This window comes from Archocentrus centrarchus, chromosome 16 (genome assembly GCF_007364275.1).
Source record: "Archocentrus centrarchus isolate MPI-CPG fArcCen1 chromosome 16, fArcCen1, whole genome shotgun sequence".
Classification (NCBI taxonomy): Eukaryota; Metazoa; Chordata; class Actinopteri; order Cichliformes; family Cichlidae; genus Archocentrus; species Archocentrus centrarchus.
In genome coordinates, this window is record NC_044361.1 from 9,845,906 (window position 1) to 9,864,087 (window position 18,182).

At 41.1% G+C, this 18,182-nt stretch overlaps 2 protein-coding genes across 3 annotated transcripts; both read right to left on the reverse strand.

Moving 5' to 3' along the window:
- Positions 1 to 70: 70 nt before the first annotated feature.
- Positions 71 to 7,592, reverse strand: LOC115794139 (cell surface glycoprotein 1). Of its 2 annotated transcripts, none has more exons than XM_030749455.1 (4): positions 7,224 to 7,592; positions 3,365 to 4,480; positions 1,536 to 1,601; positions 71 to 1,293 (listed from the first exon to the last, which is right to left on the reverse strand). In XM_030749455.1, exons 1-3 carry the CDS (start codon positions 7,309 to 7,311, stop codon positions 1,540 to 1,542), a joined length of 1,266 nt encoding a protein of 421 aa, XP_030605315.1. In that variant the 5' UTR covers positions 7,312 to 7,592; the 3' UTR covers positions 71 to 1,293; positions 1,536 to 1,539. The 2 variants fall into 2 exon arrangements, with proteins under 2 accessions (XP_030605315.1, XP_030605314.1); XM_030749454.1 differs by having other exon boundaries at positions 3,365 to 4,483.
- Positions 7,593 to 9,460: 1,868 nt separating this feature from the next.
- LOC115795112 (matrilin-2) lies at positions 9,461 to 17,635 on the reverse strand. The gene is made up of 14 exons (XM_030750912.1): positions 17,554 to 17,635; positions 16,006 to 16,144; positions 15,332 to 15,904; positions 15,103 to 15,225; positions 14,599 to 14,721; positions 13,751 to 13,873; positions 13,493 to 13,615; positions 12,933 to 13,055; positions 12,387 to 12,509; positions 11,443 to 11,565; positions 10,538 to 10,660; positions 10,038 to 10,448; positions 9,796 to 9,948; positions 9,461 to 9,525 (listed from the first exon to the last, which is right to left on the reverse strand). The coding sequence occupies exons 1-14, from the start codon at positions 17,554 to 17,556 to the stop codon at positions 9,497 to 9,499; spliced, it is 2,292 nt and encodes a 763-aa protein (XP_030606772.1). The 5' UTR covers positions 17,557 to 17,635; the 3' UTR covers positions 9,461 to 9,496.
- Positions 17,636 to 18,182: the final 547 nt, after the last annotated feature.

Sequence of the window (18,182 nt, forward strand, 5' to 3'; positions counted from 1 at the left end):
AGACTGTGGTTGCTGTATACTAAAAGCCACAGTTATTGTATACAGTCATAATTCAGTTAAAGAGACAGTATTAGTGAGTGAAACTTTATTCTGTACACTAACAGGTTAGCAGATTCATAGACAAAGTTCAGAGGATGAATATATTACAGGGAGTGAGAAGTAAATGGAAAAAGATCAAAACAAAATTTGTTCCCAAAACATCCATCACATCTTATGAGATTGCAATCATTTTCTAATGCCTTTACACTTTTTAACTCAGCTTGTAGAAATAATTAGTTACATTTCCTGCCCACTAGGTGATGTAATGCACTCGATCTAAAACTGACAAGCATATGACATCAGTGTTACCCCCACAGTTCCTTCTGTTGGAAGAGAAGTTCATGCACACCTGCCAGCTACAATACAACTACAAAATGGCTTCACAGAACAGCAAGATGGCATCATCTGTATCCTTAACCTGGTAATGACTGATTATATGAGTAATAATCCTTTGCATATGTAATCTTTCCCCATTTAAGCAAAAAACTATTGAATGTAAACCGATGCTGAAATGAATCTCCGTATTGAAACTGTGTGCCGTTACTCAACACTTATTACTGTCCTTCCTGTTAATTAAATGACCCTCATTTGAAAGGCTGCAATTAATGTGCAAACAATTAACAAAATAAAATGTGGTTTATGGCTGAATTATATTTCTGAAAACTTGAAGTTCAACCTATTAAACAGTGACCTTTAAAAAAAAAAAAAAAAAAAAGTTTCATGCAGCTTAAGTATAATTAAGTTAGCAGTGGAACCCTAGCTAGTGTGTACGTTGCCATTCCAGGTTGGTATTCCTGTCATTTTGAGCCCTTTGCATAATTTTATTCACAGCTGTATTTGGCTTTTATTCCTCGGAAGCAGCTACTTTAAAGAGTCAAGCATCCACACTGCCACTCCACATTCTGAAGAGTTACTAACAAGAGTTCACAGATTTTACAGAGTATTGCACCCTCTCGTCACAGCGCTTTCAGTATAGAGGCCACGTGTAGTATGCGGTTCCAGGGAGGGACTTGATGTCCCATTTAAAAAATGTACTCCTCTTCCTCCACTGTAAAGTTTTATCTACAAATAACAGGAATATTTCTAAGAAACATCTTTAAGGCACAGTGAACATTAGCAAATGTGGCCTACAGTTTTTGGTGAGTGTTGATGAGACAATGCTAAAAATCCAGTGGGTTTTTCTTCTGTTTGCTTCGTCTTGTCTTCCTTCCACATGTTTTACAACGGTAGGTCTGGGAGTTTTATTTTTCCTTTCTGAAAGAAGGAAAAACAAGTCAGTACTTAAGCATCTGACACACACTTCCACGGTTCATGTTTACCTTTGTAACTGGATATAAACAAAATTCAATTTATTTCTGTTTTTCATATCAAAATGCACCCAGTTTGTACTATAGATGCTGTCTTTATGAGTGTGTACTGGCTGCGCAGAAAATCCTTCTAAAGCTTCAGTGTTTGCAGTGGGTTATAGTTTGGTTTGTGGCTGGCTGTGCTCTTACCAACTCAATCCTTCTTTTTGGCTTCCTCACCCTCTGTATCCTGAGAGGCCTCACCTGCAGACTCCACTGCATGTACACACACACACACATTAGCAGGAGGTCCGTGCATACATACCAAATTAAAAACCAATACATAACGACATGAGTCACTCTTAAACTGGTTTGCAAGTGATTTACAAACTGCATTTGTTTCTATATCCTTGTGGGGGTATTCAATAATAGGGCCACTACCTTAGCATCTTACGCTAACATTAACCATCAAAACTGCCTAACCTAACCTAACCTTTACCCTAAAACTAATTCTTAACTCTCATAAAGCAGTCTGTACTCATGGGGGATACAAGTCCCATCAGTACATGTGCAGTCAGGTTCAAGTCCCCACAAGGATATATAAATGTGAAACACACACACACTACCACATAGCCTCCAGAGAAAAATTCTCATAAAAATTATGCAGTACAGCACGTCTTCCACACCAGGCAAGCATTCTACCCATGCTGCACGGAGGGTTGTTTCTGTCCTGAAAGTACAACATGTTCTCTGAACATAAAGAGTCGAGTGCAGGTCGAACTGAAGGCCACATACTGTACCTTGCACAGCACAACTGACCACTGGAGGTAAACATTAGGATTTAATATGCAAGACTGGCACACTGTTTCTCCCAGTAAAGTGTAGAGATGTATGCTCATTCTCTCATGTTTTAACTCAATCACTGTACCTTGTAATCCAATGCAAACGTATAAAATTCTTCCGAACGAGCCCCTAAAATGATTTCGCTTAACAAATTTGCAGGATGACAAGTGTCCATTCAGTGTATTTAAATAGTCGTGTAATTCAAAGCAGCAGGGCATGATCAGTCTGTAAGTAGTGCATAACAGAGCACAATGAGTGAGAGTTGCCTGACTGGAGCTGTTGTGCAGACATTGTGCTCGTGCTATAATTGACACACTCAAGACGAGCCTTCATTTCTCCCTCTGAGTGTGAGCGCTTTCTGTTTCTCACACTGCGTTATCTGTTTGACCTTACAGCCTGTTGATCCTGTCAGCTCCAAGCAATCACATTAGCGCGCAAAGGAACCTGTGTATTGATTATTATACAAACAGCTGAATAGTTTACTAAGAGTTTGGGGTTACTAACCATATGTGGATATCTGTTTAGTTACCAAAGGTAACTAAAGAGATATCCAAAGGTAACTAAACAGATATCCAAAGGTAACTTGCTTTGGCCATATATGTGGCAACAAGCTAGACTGAGTGTTAAGAGCATGTGGCAGACAATTAATTGTTTACTAGGATGTAAACATCTTCTTGTCCATTTGTTACTCATTACTGAGTTTAGTTTTGCTCACCTCTGTGCTTGTTTCTACATGCTCAGTGCCTGTCACATGTTTGCAGAGATTTTTACAGCTATTTCAGCCGGCAGTAATGCTGCAGTGCCTGAACTCCTCCCAAAAACTGCCTCCAGAATTAGTATGGTGAGTTGACATGGCAGGTTAGTCAGTGTTTAGTCAAGTAAATAACTGAACAAGAAAACCTGTCATAGTAAACTACCTCAAGACACTCAGCGGCAGCTATCATCCACTAAAATCGAATTGTCATCCTTCAGCTGTTATTAGTTATACTCTGAAGGATGTGACGATGCCAAATTGCAACGTATGAACTGACAAATGTGACAAAACTGGTTTCAACTGGTGAAATCTGTGAAGTCTGTTCTGGGATTCTTTTTACGTTTTGTTATTGTGGAAAGATTACTCTTAACATGCCAAGAAACAATGCAGAATTTCTGATTTCTGAAAAAGTAATCTGGAGGGTTTTAATGTTTTATACCACCTGGTGAATGTTCAGGAGCTGGATCAGTAGCAGGGGCTGGTGCTGCGGGTGCTTCAGTTTCTGTTGGGGTGGGCTCAACTGCAGGAGCCTCTACTGGTGCTGCACTGTCTGCAGTGGACTCTAGGGTCACACAGGCTGGTGGAGCTTCTAAGGTTACCTCAGAAGAGATTTCTGAAACAGTTGGAGTAGGAGCTGGAACCTCTGCGTCCTGGACCGGTTCAGTAGCAGCAGATTCAGCTCCTGTAGCCGGAACAGGGGTGGGCTCTGTGAAGCTAGGAGCCTCTGCTGGAGCCTCTGCTGGAGCCTCAGCAGGAGCTGGAGGAGGTTCTGTTGCCTCCTCAGCAGCAAGCTGTGGCTCAGCTTTTGCTTCATCTGTGACAGAAGATAATGGTGGCATCTCTGGGATAGTTGCAGCAGCAATCTCTGTGTCTATTACCGATTCTGCAGCTTCAACAGGCACTGACGGTTCAGCTGGTGGTGCAGCTTCAGTTGGTTCTGAAACTTCACCTGGTGCTGAGGACTCACTCTGTGTTTTTGTCAAAGCTTCAGTTGGTGTTGATAAAGCAGCCTCTGGTTCAGAATTGTCAGTTGGAACCTGTGCAGGTGCAGCCACTTCAGCGGGAGCTACAGCCTCTTCCACAACAACTGGGTTCACCGTTGGCTCAGATACAACAGGTTCAGCGACGGGTACTGCAACCACCTCCTCAACAACAACAGGGGCCTCTGCCTGCACTGCTTCAGCTGATTCAACATCAGGGGCCTCCTTTGTAGCCTCAACAAGGGTTTCGACCTCAGGAGGGGCTTCTGCCTCTACAGTTTCTACAGGGGCGGCTTCTTCAACTGGGGGTAGTGCCTCCACCACTGCTACAGCAGCTTCAGACTCAGCAGGAGCCTCTGGTGCTGTCTCTTCAGTGGTACCAGATTCTTCCTTTGGTTCAGAAGCAGCTAGAAGGTCCTCCCCAGAGCCAAGGTCCTCTTGGGCCTCCAGGGCCACTAACACAGCCTCAGCTTCATCATCAGTTCCCCTTTGAAGATCATCTGGTAACGCAGTCTGCACAGGAAGCTGCATCTGGTCCTCGATGGTTTGAGCATCTTCTGCGATGATGCCATTTTTGACTGCTGTCAAACAGGGATGACAAATGAGAAGCTCAGTTGAGATTTATGACTAACAGGCGTATTGCACTTCAGTCGAGTCAGCTAATGATAATCCTGTTAATCTGTAACACTGAATTCATGACAACACTGAGAAACAAAGAGTATTATACTATATGGACGGTTCCAGAAAATTCACGGGGGTCTGTATCGATCCTTGAGCTGGTCTATGAATTTATTGGTTTTGTTGATAAATTACCTCATTTGTCACGACAGCACTTATTCTGTCAATGCAATAAGGCAAAACTTTAGGTTACATGAAATGCAGGAGAAAGGAAATTAGCAATAAGGGGCACACAGAATGCGTGCTGAGGAAAACTTCCTTTCATTTCCGTGGTTGAAAATATGACTTATTGAAGCCTGTGTTTGTCTAGAGCCCTGAGGACATGCACTCTCAGAGGAGGAAGAATACACGCGATGATGGCTTGCTGAATTTGAAGAGATATCTGTACTTTTAATGTGCATTCCCTGGCCCCTGTTCTTCCACAGACACTGTGGGTGTGAACAGACCACAGGTAACACTGCAGTAGGCGAGCAACAATAGTGAGCTTGAATGCTTGGACTCAAATATCAGAAACTTCAAGGCACAGCTCAGTTACTGGACTCACAGCAGCCTAACAGCTTTTGCCCCATCTTATTTCACAGCTGAAATGTGGAATGGATGTTGTTCACAAACCAGAAGAGTTCAGTTAGCTGAGTGGGTGGATAGTTTGGAGGCTGCAGCTTCCTGATTTTATTTGTCTGTCAGAAGCGTAAAAAGGGCTGCGAGTGATGGGTGGAAGGGAATGTGACGGCCTGGCAACTTGAATGAAAATGAGCCAGTGGAAGACTACGCAACCCATAGAGGTGTTTATGTGAGCTAAATGTTTTTACTAACATCACGACTAAGCTAAGAGTGCTCAGACTGTGTGAGAGTAAAGGTGTTTCCAGAAGCCTTATAATGGCTTTTTGACCTCACGCATTTCTCATATTTGTATTTCTTAAGATTCAAACATGTTTTCCACCGGTTCCTGCTGCTCAGTCAGAACCTCACATCTACACCCACTATCACGGAGAATACAAAGCTGTTGTCTGGACAGTAGCCCAGAACTTGTGTTAAAAAAAATTGTGAATGTGTGCGTTTGGGTCGAGACAGACACGGCCACTCCAGGCATGGATGGCCTCTGTGTCAACATGATTTCACAGCCAAAGATGACAGAGATCCCAGTCAAAACAGTACCATGAGAGGGAGGGTGGGGGGGTGCACAGACTAGGGGCCCAGACTGGGGATGGGACCATTGGTGGCTTGGATGGCATACAGCTGGTTTGTCAGACAGACCATATACTGTATGATTTAAAACCTCCGCCCATTCAGACACATTTAGAAAAGCCTGCCGGGGGCAAAGAGCACAATAACTGGTTTTCTTTCAGGAGTGATGTAAGAGCCTGGAAAAGGGACCCGTGCTTTTCCAGGTGACTCAAGCTGGTTGGCTGGAGAGACAATACTGTGACACAAGAGCAATATAGTAACACTGGGGGAAATGGAACACCTCACAAAAGGAAACTATGGCAGGCAGAGGACGTATAGAACACCTTAGGTTACTTGCTCAAAAGTGTAGTTACATCTTTGCATTGTTAACGTGCACATTAACAATCACATTTTCTAACAAGGGCTGTGTCTGTCCTGCTGTGTGTGTGTATGTGGGGAATTGCAATGATAACATGCTGTACATGCAGCTGTGCCTGGCATGACGAAGACATGTGTCAGAAAGTTGTTTGGAGCCATGAATAAACAATCATGGGTTGTGTCAGGCCATTTGGTGGGCGTCTGCACAGGCTAGAACACAGTGCACATATGCTGTATGCAAAGCCTGTTGAACCAAGGCGATTATGTGCATGTGTACTGCACATTTTGGATGCAAAACTTTTTAAGAGCTCTGCTTTGCTATCCCATCAGTCTCCAGGCTTTTCCTCTTCCACTTTTGAAATCCTTCATCTGTAGTGGGTTGGAGATTTGCAGACACTCCCTAGTTATAAGTGAACTTTCCCATGTTTCAATAAATGTCACTGCATGCAAATTTTTTAAAACATTAACAAGATGCACCCAACCTTTAGGATCATATCCATTTGATATAAAAAATGCTTTATTTCTTTAAACTGCCACTTGAAGCATAATTTAAAGATCGCACTACACTACTACTAATAGAAAACTGGTTGCTGTTGCCTTAGGCAGTAAATAGGCCCCTAAACACTCCCAGCTGGCTTTCACACAGTGCTACTGTAAGAGTTGCACTGAGCCTCAGATAGGTTCATGCAGTCTAAATGCTGAATTATCTTTAGGGAATGATTTTGCGAATTTAGCATGAGCACATAAATCAGCTCTTTCTCAAGTCACATTTCATCAATAAATCTGTTTTGTCCACTTTTTTTCAGACACTTTCAACGATCAATTCTATGGTCATTTTGATGAGCTAGAACTGACTAAATGGAAAAAGAAATAATACCAACTGCTTATGGGTTTCCATGATATATGAAATATGAATACTTCCTCCACATGAGGTATTAAAGTATGCTGCCTAGCAGAGTATGAGTGAGAAAGCACACTGTGTACCAGAGCAACCAGCAGCAGCACCCCTCAGCAAGACCTGACTGAACAAAGTAACAGAGACTTGGAGCAACCACTGTATACATTTTATGAAATGCATACATACTCATGATCATTACTCACCCACTGTGTCTCCATTGCTCTCCTCAGGCTTTGTGCCTGGTCTTTTCTCTTGATCAACGGTCTGTGCACTGGATGAGGAGCACCCCATGTTTTGGGAAAAAAAAATGGGTTGAGATGAATCAAAAACTTGGAATACGAGCAGGCAAACAGGAGTCTCAGGGCGTTCTGTTTTCAAAGACAGAGACTGTCTGGCAGTGAAAACATGGACAGATGAACTCTCTCCAGTTCCTAAGAGTAACTGAGCACCATTATCTCCCCTTGTCTGTCTGTGTGTTCATGCATGGCCTGCTGCCCTCTTGCCCCAGACAACGATGTGTTATGAGCATGCAGCTAGCCAATGCAGGCAGTACCGCTGAAGGCTCTCTGACTGCCTCCTGCTCACAGTCACACTATTCATACAGGAGGAGGAGGCAACATGTGCATGAAGTGTGTGTGTGTGTGTGTGTGTGTGTGTGTGTGTGTGTGTGTGTCCTCCCTTCTATAGGAGTGTCCCCTCTGGATGAGATCCACCACCTTGTGGTCATGTTTAGGATAGCAAATCCTCAATTAGTATTTTTTTTATAGACAAGTTTTACTGTTATAATTATTTTTAGTCAGTGAAACCAGTAAAAGTTTAAAAAATACAGAATGAACCCATTGCTTAATTTTTTTGTCTATCTATAAAAAACTAAATTTTAAGTGCCATAGATGACTTGCAGACTATTTAGAATCCTTAATAGTGAAATTTTAATTAAAAAAAAAAGCCAAAAATATGAAGTATAAAATGTTTATTTGCCAGTCTTCTGTACAAAGAGTTCATTGTGTGATATTCCATTACATAATATTAACAATATTTCAAAAAGAATATACTGTATTTTTAGAAGAGTGTATAAATAGAAAGTGTTGCATTTGCATATGTTCCATCACTGCTTGTTGAGCAGGATTAAAGGGATCCTGGAGATGCCACGCTGCAGAGCGGAGATGGACGAGTCTCAGCCTTTCATTTATGCACAAGTTGATTCTCAAGAGTCTCCAGCCTCTTTGACAAGGCTTCAAGTAGGCATGTTAAGGATTTATTCATACCAATCTGGGCAAGGACGTTTCATATCTGTTACTGGAAAATGCTTAGATTTCCTGATGTAGGGTAAATACTGGAACTAAGTGAAAATGCATTTGCCGTCCTCAAAGCTGTTTATCCTGTCATGTCATCAGTCAGATTGAGGTAACTGAGTAATCAGCTGACAGACCTGGTATTTATCAGCTGAGGGCTCTGCCTGCTCCTAATCAAGGTTTTAATGAGGTGCTTGTTATTTTCATACAATAACTCTAAAGCCTTAGGCATAAGCAAACTTCCATTAAAACGGCCATTTAGCCCACAATGATCCTATACTCATCTATTTCATGTTTCCTGGGTTTTTTAGATCTTCTCATATCCACTCATATACATGCAGGACATTTCTGTTTAGTAAATATTATGCTGAATATCAGCTTCAAATAATCCTTATATATATATATATATTTATTTATTTATTTATTTTCATCTTTGCATCGGTATATTTGGAGGTGATGTGCTAAAATGCAGACTATTCCTACGGACTATCCCTCTCCCAGCTGTCACAGGATGAAAGGTAGGGTACACCCTGCTGGACATGTTGTTAGTCTGTTACAGGCCCCTTTAAAAATGGAGCAAAACTGAGATTTTTGCCACATAATGACAAGATTTTTCTGAAATCACAGGACAAAGGAGACATCATGGGATTAACCAGTGACTGATCCCTACTTAACCTACATTTTAAAACTTGTCCTTAAGCGAAAATGAGCGTGACTAAAATAATCCAATTTAGTTGCAAACTGTCTTCAAATCCATTGTGTTCAAGGTTTAAAAAAAAAAACATAAAACAGCACATAAATGAAAGAGTTTGTTCAGTATTTCACAAATACGGCACAGGTTGCCTCAGAAAAGGAACCTCAGAGCCAAACTGGAAAGCTGCTGAAATATGAAGCACGTTCACGTTAGAATAGGGAAAGACAGTGTTATTGCATGTAGTGGATCATGACCAGTAGAAGATGGTTTGGCAATGGCAAACGTGAATGTTAGAAATTGTGGAGTCAACAGAAAAGGATATTATTCTGAACCAGGCTCTTCAGCTTCTCAGTGACTTGGTTTTGAAACATTATCACGTTTTCACACTGGCACATGTTTTCATCTGCAGGTTTATCTGTGGGAGAAAAATTAATAGGGTGTGAACGGTTTTCTGTCCTTGGATCCTTTTTCTGATCTCATCCTTTCTCCCCTAATCCTTTTCTGCTTCCTTATCTTTGCCTGTGGAGAATATGAAGGAAATACAGGGAGTACACATGACTGCAGAGCATGATAGACTGAGGTACATGATATAATACAGTAGACGGTATTGCACAGAATTACTGCTGTTCTAGAATCACAGATTACCAGGGCAGCAGCAGATAGGTGGCAGTAATGCTACACTTTACCTGAAATAGGCTTGAATATAGTATTATTCTGACATATTAAGAAAGATCACATATTTTTTGAGACCCTGTTGAGCTTGTTGCACTTCTGCTTTGTGCAGCGTACCTGTACACATCCTGGACTTGAGTTTCTTTGTAATTTCTGCCATTTTCTCAAAATCCTCAGCATAATACAGGTGCTTCTCATCTGGCTCCGATGCGATTTCTCTCAGCTCTTGTTCAATGGCTTTGCCAACTCCCAAAGCATATATTGTGATCCCTGAAAGTAACAGAAAACAACACAACAACATAAAACTCCTGCAGAGGAGAAAATACTTTGATACTTTGCATCGGGATGACTAGAAGCACCAGAATTTTTTGCTTTAGCGGCCCATTCAGAAACGTCATCTTGTGATCTTCCATCAGTGAACACGATGCTGACACGGGGGATGCTGAGCCTGGCACCCTCTTTGGCTGAAAAGCTGGACTCGAACATGTGGCGCAGGGCCGAGCCAGTCATGGAGCCTCTTCCCATGTACTGCATCCTGTTCACAGCCCTCTTGATGTGTTGTGCTGTGGTGTACTGGCCCAGGGTAAACTCTGTGCGCACCTTGGTCGAGTACTGAAGAAGGCCCACATGAGTGCCTGTCTTGGAAATGTCCAGTGAGTCCACAATGCTGTTTACAAACTGCTTCACCAGCTCAAAGTTGGCAGGGCCCAGACTCTTGGAGCCATCGATCACAAATACAAGATCCATGACTCCATCGCTGCACTCTGGTTCTGTCGGAAACAAGGAAGTTGAAAATGCATGCTTTTATGTACTTTACATTGTATTCTGAAAACGACAGTCCGCATTTGAGTAATCATACTTTTGCAGCTCTTCCCATCCTCAGCCAGCATGAATCCTTCAAAACATCTACAGATGTAGGAGTCATTGGTGCTGACACACTGATGCTCACAGCCATGGACCGCTGTCTGACACAGATCCAGACCTGTGAGTTTAATTACAAAGAATCAAAGATTACTATGGTGGTGCTGTGGCACATTAATACATCTGAAGGAATTTGCATTTATATGATATTTTGTGACACACAAGGGTAAGGCTACAAATACAAAAAAAATATCTAATAACTGTCTGACAATATGAATGCTGTGTGGTGGTAAACATAAACAGAATATCCCCTTAATCCAGGGGAGGGAAAAAATAGACTTTCAGTGAGCCCTGGGATTAGCGCTGACCTCATGGCTGGGTTCAAAACACGCTCAAAGTTATGTAACATGTAAATACCCAAACAGGGGACATAAAAAAAATCATACAAACATTTGAAAACATGCTAAGAAAAATTAAATATTCTGAATTTGGCTTATTTTTGTCTCCTGTAAAGATTATTCTGTCTCGTATCCTGCAGAGCGATCTGCAGTCTAATATGAATAAACAAATGATATGATATTTCTCTAGACCAAAATAGTAGAAAAAAAAAATAAGACTCGCTGCTGCACAGCTTAGATTAGTTACTGAGGGATTCAAATGTGGTTCTAGTCTACATCTGAATCCCAGTGTAGTTCCACTGAATCCTCGCATTTGGACATCTATCATGGATCTGCAGTTCGTTTCACACTACCTCCCAACAATGACAAAATATTCCCATCATGTAACAAAAATATTCTGGGACATCTTGAATGATTAGGGATTAATGAGTCACTAGAAAGCTCAAAACAATATTCTGGTGGGAAAACTGTTATTATTTATGGCACCGAATGAGCTCGGACTCACTCTGACAGGTTTTTCCATCAGATCTGAGGGTGTAGCCTTTTCTGCATTTGCACACACATGAATCTTCTGTGTTCATAAACTCCTGCTCACAGCCATGATTCCCATCAGCACAATGATCTGTCTCTGCAGGAGAACAGTTGTTTAGTTATTGCCACATGCCGCATTAATTAAAATATCTTATCTTATAAGCACCAGATGAATGAATAGCATTCTCCTCACACAGTCTTCTAAACAGGGATCAGTGCCTCAGTGGCCAAACTGTTAAACAAATTTTTTTTTTCCTATAAAGGAAGATCGCGAGAAGGGTTCACCTTTGTTTGTGTTTTGTGTGTCACTACATGCAAGTAAATATTATATCACTATGATTTCAATCAAATGCATCACAGTCAAAGCTCTGACAACCGGCCAGTCGGCCCATTTAAGACTGTGGTCAAGCTAATTGTGATTTTAGTGATTCCTGACTTTTCCTTTAGAGTCATCTGTGGACAAACTATATGAAAATTGCAGTTATAATCCACAATGCAAGAGGTATCATTTAACTTTAAATAAGGCATAAAATATCCACTGGTATGGATATTTAATTCTAGGGTGCGAGAGTCTCTCACTGAAGCTGAATTCAAGATTAAGTTCAATGCATTTATAAAATAGTGGAGGATAACCCCAGACTGAAATCGAATCAAACATCATGACTGCAGCCCCTGCTGATCATCTGAATGTGAAGTAAGGTAAACCTGTTTTTCAAGAGAGGGTTGCACTAATTATCACATTTCTTCTTGTCCTGTAGTCACATTTTTTGCACAGGCTGGAGAAGATGTCGGTGTGGTGCATAACATGATATAAAAAAAAAAAATCAAGTGTTGCGTCGCAATAAAATTATGAACACAAGTGTTCTGTCTTTGTTAGAAAACGCTGATAACATAGAAACACAGTTCAGCTACACTTACTTTTGCATGTTTTCCCGTCAGATCTGAGTGTGTAGCCTTTCCTGCATTTGCACACACAGCTGTCTTCTGTGTTCATGAACTCCTGCTCACACCCGTGGCTGCCATCAGCGCAGTGATCGACCTCTGTGGGGAATCAGTTTATCGGTTCACAAATGCAAAAGGAAAAATTAGGTAAAAAAAGAAACATTAGATTAAAAATAATGAATAAGAAATGTAAAATTTGTTTCATATTTGAAAAATGCTCAGAATATTTACATCATGTACTTTTCCTGTATATTCTTTGATTGTATTAGTCAGCAAAAACAGTTCAAATAACTTAATAATCATCCTTGATCTCAATGTGACACATTTACATATTAGCTAATCAGATCCCTTCTATTTGCTCAAAGCTGATTAGAATTATATGAGACGATCGGTATGAATGTACACAGTATTAGACATGCTGTAAATCAACACATGGGTGCTTTCATGCTCTACAGGTATGGCAAATTACTGGAATAACTTAAAAAAAAAAAAAAGAAAAGGATTAAAAACTATTGGATTTACTTTTGCATGTTTTCCCATCAGATCTGAGTGTGTAGCCTTTTCTGCATTTGCACACACAGCTGTCTTCTGTGTTCATGAACTCCTGCTCACACCCGTGGCTGCCATCAGCGCAGTGATCGACCTCTGTGGGGAATCGGTTTATCAGAACAAAAAGACATCTAGAAATTCATTAAAAAGAACAACAGTCTGCTTTAACTAACTGATGCAATTTTTACATTAAAATGTAAAAACTGTTTCAGATCATTTGAAAAATACTGAGCACATTTGATCGTGTTATAAAAGGAAGAACTCTTCAGGCTTTACTGTATATTATTTTATCAGTGAGCACAACCAGAAGCGATCAAAAAACCCAGACAGCTGAATAATCATCCTAAACCTCATGTAAGATGTTTAAATCTCAGAATCACCAACTAATCAAGCGTCTTCTGCACACTCAAAGCTGGTTGGCATGATATCAAACAATTGATATGGGTGTGCACAGCTTTGCATGCGTTGTGTAATGTAATACAGGCTGTTTTCATGCCTTATCTGTAAGAGGGATGAAAAAGCGACGGATTTACTTTTGCATGTTTTCCCATCAGGCCTGAGTGTGTAGCCTTTTCTGCATTTGCACACACAGGAGTCTTCTGTGTTCATGAACTCCTGCTCACACCCGTGAGTGCCATCAGCACAGTGATCGACCTCTGGGAAACAGTGGACAAAAAACACAAAAGAGCAGAGGAGCCCTGTTTTAATTTGATGTTTTATATGATGCTGTATATTTATTGCGTTTTCACTTATTTTGCCTGATTATGGAATAATTTTTAAAAAGTACTTACTGCTGCAGGTCTTGCCGTCCAGATTGAGGACATAGCCCCTTTTACAAGTGCAGATGTAGGACTCTGGAACGCTGACACAGTTGTGCTCACAGCCATGGTTGCCCAGGTCACAGTGGTCTATTCCTGGGGACAATGAATCTTTTATTAACTATGTCCCTGGCACTGCTTTAGTTTTTTTTAGTTTTTTTGGATAACAAGTCTTTTCAGATGAAAAAAATATATACCTAATACACAAGAATAAAAGACTGTTAAATCTAATTATTTCATTTGAAATCAAAATCCACTCCAAAGGTGCAGAGTGTGAACCCACTGAGGATCAAACTCATTCTTGTTTGGACTGGGTGATACTACGACACTCTAGATACACCTCATTCAGCAGCTGCACTGGTGATTGCAAAAGCACACTTCCTTCAGGAAATCTCCCCCACTTTGCTTTCTGTTAGTGTCCACCGAAGGAGCAAAAGGAAACTTTTCCATCAGTGGGTGAGCAGAGATCACTGATGGAATGCTGTCTATAATTCCATCAGGAGGGATGCTGTCTATAATTTGAAAAAGAAATGATATGTTTGCACAACCAGTTCTTGCAGTAACTGCCTTTGGACAGTCTTGGTCTCATCATGGTGAATTCCTTTATTCAAGACTAAATAAATATTTGTATTTTATTCATACTTGGTTTTCATGGTGATTTAACTCCAGCAGTTTCATCCACAAAGACAGCATTGTGGACAAAGCAGAAACTAAATAAATCGCAGCTTTGAAAAATGAGATCCTTTCCCATTGTGTCTCTGACAAGAAGTCATGAAATTTGAGTAAAAGAATTCCTGGTAAGTAAAGAAATATAATATTACTGTTGCACGACTTCAGGTCTATGGTGAGTTGATACCCCGGGCGGCAACGACACTCATAACCATGAGGCAGGTTAGCACAGATGTGCTCACAACTATGATCCACCACAGCACATGTATCCTCAGCTGCAACAATGTGGAGAAAAATCATCTACAGTTCAGCGTGTAGAAGGAAACCTGCAATTACCAGTCACTTGGACAACAGCAGAAATGAAATATATAAGCACAGCTGAGAGATATCAGAACATTTTAAATTCACCGCCCCTTTTACTCTGTGTCAGTCTGATGTAAATAAGGGTACCTGAGGGTTTTACTGATTTAGTGATTTCTCTTCTGCTATGTGTACACATATGAATCCATTGAAAGTGTTGTCTATGGGAAAATGAAGTGCTTTGTGAGCAAAAAGAACTGTGATTGTACTAAGTAGCTTCAAGGTGTGACAGATGGGGAAATATAAAAGACTGTTGCTAGAAATATGAAAGGATTCAAAAAAAAGAAGTGTTTCACCTGTGCACGTCTTGCCATCAGGGTTTAGGGTGTATCCTTCCCTGCACTTGCACCTGTATGAGGCGGGGCTGCTCACACAGATATGCTGACACTGATGGTCCACCATCTCACACATATCTGAACCTAATGAATGCATGAACATTCACAAACTGTCAAGCAGGAGCAAAAGGACACTCATTTTAAAAAATACAGAAAGACACTTAAATAAAAATAGGATGGGATTAATCACCTCCACACAGTTTGGACTGGAACACCGAGATCAGGGTTTCTATCTGGCTAAAGTTGGCCACCAGATGCACATGCTCAGAGTGTGGCTCACTCCCTATGGCCCTCAGTGTGTTCATATCCACCCTGCCTACTCCAATAGCAAAAATCTGGATGCCAGCCTGTCTTGCCTGAGCTGCAATCTCCTCCACTGTGTCCTGAGGTCTCCCATCAGTCACAATCATAGCAATTCGTGGAATGTGTAGCTTCATCGGTCGGGCTCCTTGTTCCTCAGTGAAGGCTGTCTCCATGGTGTATTGGATGGCCAGACCTGTCATGGTCCCCGTGGCGAGGTGCTCCATATTCCTCACCGCCTGCTCTATCTCACTCTTGGTGGTGTAGGTATTGAGAGAGAACTCAGGCTGGACTACACTTCCATACTGGAGCAGACCGACCCGTGTTGCATTATGGCCTATCTCGAGGAACTGAAGCAGGTTGATGATGAAGGTCTTCACTTTCTCATAGTCATTGGGACGGATGCTTCTGGAGCTGTCAATGACAAAGACGAAGTCCAACGGGATGGCTTTACATGGATTATCTATAATCAAAGACAATGAGGAAGTATAGAATGAATCAAGCAAAAAAAAAAAAATGGCAAAGCTGACACTGAAACACTGTGGTCATCAACTAATTACCTACCAAGTGTTTTGACTGGGACAGCTGTGCTACTTCTGGCTGTGATGGGTCTGGGACGGCGTCTGTATGTCTGCGCTGTGTCACAGCACAACAGGCAGAAAAGGCCGAGAGCCAGAGACCTCATTGTGATAAAAGATGACAACTGCAGCAGAGCGACATAAGCATAAAAACAAGAGCTGAGCCAGAAGAAACACCTCACAATGCAGTGCAAGCAGGGTACAAACCTGCACGCTAGAGAGCAAAGCTGGGGAAGAGAGAGCGAAACAGACAACAAGGCAGGAGAGAAACTGCCAGACAGAGAACTATTTATATGTATATCTGGCATATAAATCTGCATGTGGAAACATGGAAAGCAAATCTGCATCATAATAAGCACAAAATATGACAGATGATTTATTAAGTGTGGCTGGCTGTGATCGGGTTAAACACCTGCAAATCTGGGAATATTTTGCACAGGGACAAACTGCACATGCCATGTGAGCCTGATCACCACATATTGCATATTGAATGATTTCAGTTTAATCTGTTTGATAATGTCTGTTTAAAAATGTTATGTTTCCCCCTGCCTTCTAATGAAGTCAGCGAACTGCTCTGAATGAGTTCTTGGATGTTTCGCTGCATGGCATACAGTGATTTAAGAGAGGCTGAAAAGCACCAGACTGTTTCCCTATCCACTACCCCAAGAGAGACATTCATTGCCCGTCATATTCCAACTGCAGGCTCCACTGCTGTCTCAGAAATATCTGTGATCACCACAGAAACGGCAAAAATATCCATATTCAAAAACGGGAACATGTAGCTTTTGGCATGAAAATAAATCTTAGCATGAAAGTAACATAAAGCTGTCAGAACTGTCAGATTCTGTGTTAAGGAAAATCAACACTTCTGCACAGACGTATACGGTAGCTGCTGACCTGAGACCTGCAGGGGTCACGTATGCATGCTGCACTGCGCATGGTACAGTTGCACTCTGAACTCGCATCTGTTTGACGTCTTTCTGCCACAGTCCCAATATCGTTTTCTTCATCAGATAGTGATCAGTGTAGCAAAGGTACAATCATATTATGTGCTGTAGCGCTCCATGCTGCTCTGCAGTATCCTAAAATATTCTTTACTGGCATTTTCTGTAACCATGTAGCAGCATATGAATCAAAACTATGAAGGTTTTTATGATTGCAGCATTTTGGTTATTCCATGAAAGAGAAGCTCCTCTCACATTTCCTCATGAATGAAAGCCAAAGTTGTGTGTTTACTACAAAAACATCATGTGCAGAACAGCATTTATGACGCTGTCTCTGTTTTGCACATTCACTTTCTTTGATGGCTTTTCATGATGCAGGTGAAAGGAGCATGAGATGTTTCCTAAGCCAGATATGAAGTCAACACTGCACATGTAACTGGTGGTGATTCCTCTGCGCCAGGCTTTTAAAATGCTAAAGAAAAATTGTTAGTTCTTTAAAAAAAAAAGAAAAAAAAGAGGTACATGAGCAAAGGCTGCAGTGTAGCCTTAAAAATCATTATCATTTTCAAGATGATCTGAAATGTACTCACCATGTTATTAAAAATGTTGTTTTTAATTCCACAAAGTTTCTCTAGAAATCCAAAACGAAATCAACAAAGGAGCTCCAGGAGGAAAAATCTGTCAATCCAGTAGCTCCACGTTGCAAACATATATATAAATATACTCCAGCCCAGTCTATCTATCTCTGTAGGCTATTGTATTGAACAGCCCCTTACTCCATCCACTATTTCTCTGTATACTCCCACTATGACTCCAACTTTGGAGACGCCTCTTGTTCAGCTCAGTCTGCTGGTAAAACACTGAGTATTTTATTCCCATTTAGATCGTCTGACTCATATTTATTCCAGATAAGTGGAACTCCTAATTTTACATGTTGAAAGCCCTTAAAACATTATTTGGAGGAAAGTAGAAGAGGGGAAAAAGAGAGTGTAAATGTTTCATGTTGTTCTTACATTAAAGATTTAGGCAGGTGTAATTGATCAGCTTCCTGTTTGCAATTTAAGGAACATGAGTAACTCATCAAATCATAAAATTATGCTGTAATGGAGCCAGACAGTCAGAGGCCTCATAGATTTAAAGTCCAGTGTAGGCTTATGGGTCATCACTACTGTGATGCCCAGATGAACTGTCTAAATCCACATTTGAGCAGCAGTTTATG